The sequence below is a fragment of the Austrofundulus limnaeus genome, unplaced genomic scaffold (assembly GCF_001266775.1).
Source record: "Austrofundulus limnaeus strain Quisiro unplaced genomic scaffold, Austrofundulus_limnaeus-1.0 Scaffold26, whole genome shotgun sequence".
NCBI classification, from domain to species: Eukaryota; Metazoa; Chordata; class Actinopteri; order Cyprinodontiformes; family Rivulidae; genus Austrofundulus; species Austrofundulus limnaeus.
In genome coordinates this window covers 1,217,015-1,219,733 of record NW_013952428.1, presented here as the reverse complement: position 1 = coordinate 1,219,733, position 2,719 = coordinate 1,217,015, and the positions used below count along the sequence as shown (strand labels likewise).

Below are 2,719 nucleotides of genomic sequence, written 5' to 3'. Positions count from 1 at the left end.
AATTTAAACTCATGGGAACCAGGATTTTGTCCCCATAAGGAGCAATGACTCCTCACAAGGCTGAGTGCCGGAAAAAAGTTCCCAATCGTCCCCACAGGGTAACAAATACATCAGGCGTGTCCAAACATTTTGTCACATGGGCCAAAATCATAAAGTCAGAAGGACCTGAGGGCCAAAAATATTTTTCCTTTACCTGCTCAACAATAAACTAAACATTGAATACTTTAACTAAACAAATAAAGTAGTCAGATTTATTGCTGGAAATGGATGTAAATTAATGAAGATCCAGAAGTTTAAAAGTGTTTTGCAGGATTTTCTTGTTGAAAGAAATTTTGCAATTTTCTAGGTTTCAATTGGGGAAAAAAATAACCCAATTTAGTCAATTCTGATCAATAAAATCAGGATTTAAGTCACTCTTTTGTTGAAAATGCTTGCTGTATTCAGACAGATTTAATAAATTAATTAAAAGCAGATTGGAGTGCAGCAAAATCAGCTTTTCAGTAGAAATCACTAAAGCTAAGAGTCTGGTTATTTAAAGACAAACAATTGGTTTTGTTGCCAATATTTGTTATTATAAGATTTTACTTTGTGATAAATTATCCCTGATAAAAAATAGAAAGTCTCCATCTACATCAGACACCTGCCGGGGGACAAATTTGTAAACAAATTAGTATAATTCTTGAACTGAAGTCGGGCCACAAATGGCCCCCGGGCCACACTTTGGACATCGCTGTTTTAGCAGAATTGACCCCATGGTGGAGGTTTGCACTCTCTGAGTGCTTCTAGCTTTCTTTGTTTTGCATTCAGTGATTAAAACACAGACATGTCACTGACTTGAGGAAGACCCCCTTGCTGTGGTTGCGGATCTCCCGGTGCGTTGCCCACGGCTGCAGGGTCATCCTCCGAGGGTGCAGCCCCTCGGACTGAAACAGCTCGCTGACGTCAGATGGCATCAAGATGTTCACACTGCTGAGAGTTCCCACCTTCTCCCTTCAAACAGACACACAGCTGTAAGCCTGGATGTGCTTCATATTGGAGGAGAAATCATGTTTTCTACCTGTAGATGGGGCCGAGGGTGTTGAAGGTCCCCTCCATGTGTTTGTGGAGCTGCTGGAAACGATTTTCCCTCCAGAACTTCAGCAGGTTGATCCAACCGTTCCTCCCCGTGTGGGGGATCTCCTCGAAGCGGCGCACCCGTCCATCCACGCCCCTCTTCCTGACCGCTTTCACCGCTCCTTTGCTCCCATCTACGTTCCCGTCCACGATGGTCCCAGCGGCGGTCACGCAGAGGCCGCTTTGTGGTGCAACGCCTAAAACCCTGGACCCACAAGTGCCCGGTGCTCTGACGCCCACAGTGGAAACTTTCCTCATGGTCCAAAACGAGATGTTGTCGGTCCGTCTCGTCCAGAGATGTGACACATGCTGCCATGGGTCGGATTATTTCTCTGCCTTTGCATCCAACCGCACGCAGAGCCTTGGCTGAGCGTTATCGCTCCGATGAACTGATGGATGATGATTTATGAATCATGACGGTCAGAGTTCAAGAGAACGAAAACAGAGCCAGAATGTCAGGATGATCCAACACACACAATCTGATACAGCTATCTTTATGAGGACCTGGCATTGACTTCCATTATTTTCTACAGTCTAACCCTGACCACCCACCCTAAGGCTAACCTCACAGGACCTGACCCTAAAACTAACCTAAACTGAACCCCTGACCCACCAACGGTGTTCCCCTTAAGGAGACTAGACTCAGGTCCCCATAAGTAAAATTAGGTCCCCAAACGTAGGTGTGTATGCCAAAAATAAACTGTCCCACAACATAGGGAATACCAGCACACACACACACAGTCCATGTTCTTCTATCCTCATAGAGACTTGACACTGGCTTCCGTTGATTTTCAGGTCATTTCTATAGCTTGAACCATTACCCTAAACCAGAGGTTCTCAAACTGGGGTCCCAGGACCCCCAGGGTTCCATGAGAGGTGTCTTGGGGGTCCTCAAAAAAATTGACTAAATTGTTTATTTGGTTTTTATTTTTAAAAATGCACGTGGAGCAATGAACTAATAAAACAAACACAAAAAAACTAAATAAAAATATATATTCTCATGGAATTTAGGGGTTGAAATGACAGTAAATTATCTTTTAAAACAGCATGGGGTTTATGGGGGGTCCCTGGAATTTTTATTTATTTTTTTGCCCTTATAAGGGGTCCCCAGACGCAAAAGGTTTGAGAATCCTTGCTCTAAACCTCACCATCCCAATAGTAACAAACCCTAAGTCTAACCCCCACCCACATACACACCTACTGTATAAATGGAAAACTAGCAGTGACAAATACTTGTGGACATTACGTGTTAATTTGACACGTAAATGACACGTAAATAACGCATCAACAACACGCTAAACCGTAAGGAAGTGAAGTTACCCAAAGGGACATAAACATACAAATTTGCGCCTCAAATAAGGTGCAAGCAACATGTAAAGTATGCGTTGTTGGTGCGTAGTTCACACATATTTTACATGCAGTTAACGCGTCAAAAATGTGTTAAATTGTGTTGTTTATGCGTTGTTGACGCATTATTTACACGTCATTTACGCGTCAAATGGACACTTAAAGTTCACGTAGATTTGTCACCACTGGCTTTCCATAAACACACACACACACACACACAAACACACACACACACACACACACACACACACACACACAC

General features: G+C 43.3%; 1 protein-coding gene across 1 annotated transcript in view; it reads right to left on the bottom strand.

Moving 5' to 3' along the window:
* Positions 1 to 1,650, bottom strand: part of cyp11c1 (cytochrome P450, family 11, subfamily C, polypeptide 1) — a 13,640-nt gene extending 11,990 nt beyond the window's left edge. Inside the window, exons 1-2 of the mRNA XM_014004718.1 lie at positions 1,058 to 1,650; positions 835 to 990 (exon numbers count right to left, since the gene is read on the bottom strand). Coding sequence (XP_013860172.1) covers positions 835 to 990; positions 1,058 to 1,371 — 470 coding nt within the window. The 5' untranslated portion in view covers positions 1,372 to 1,650. The remainder of the gene's footprint in view (positions 1 to 834; positions 991 to 1,057) is intronic.
* Between the last annotated feature and the right edge of the window lie 1,069 nt (positions 1,651 to 2,719).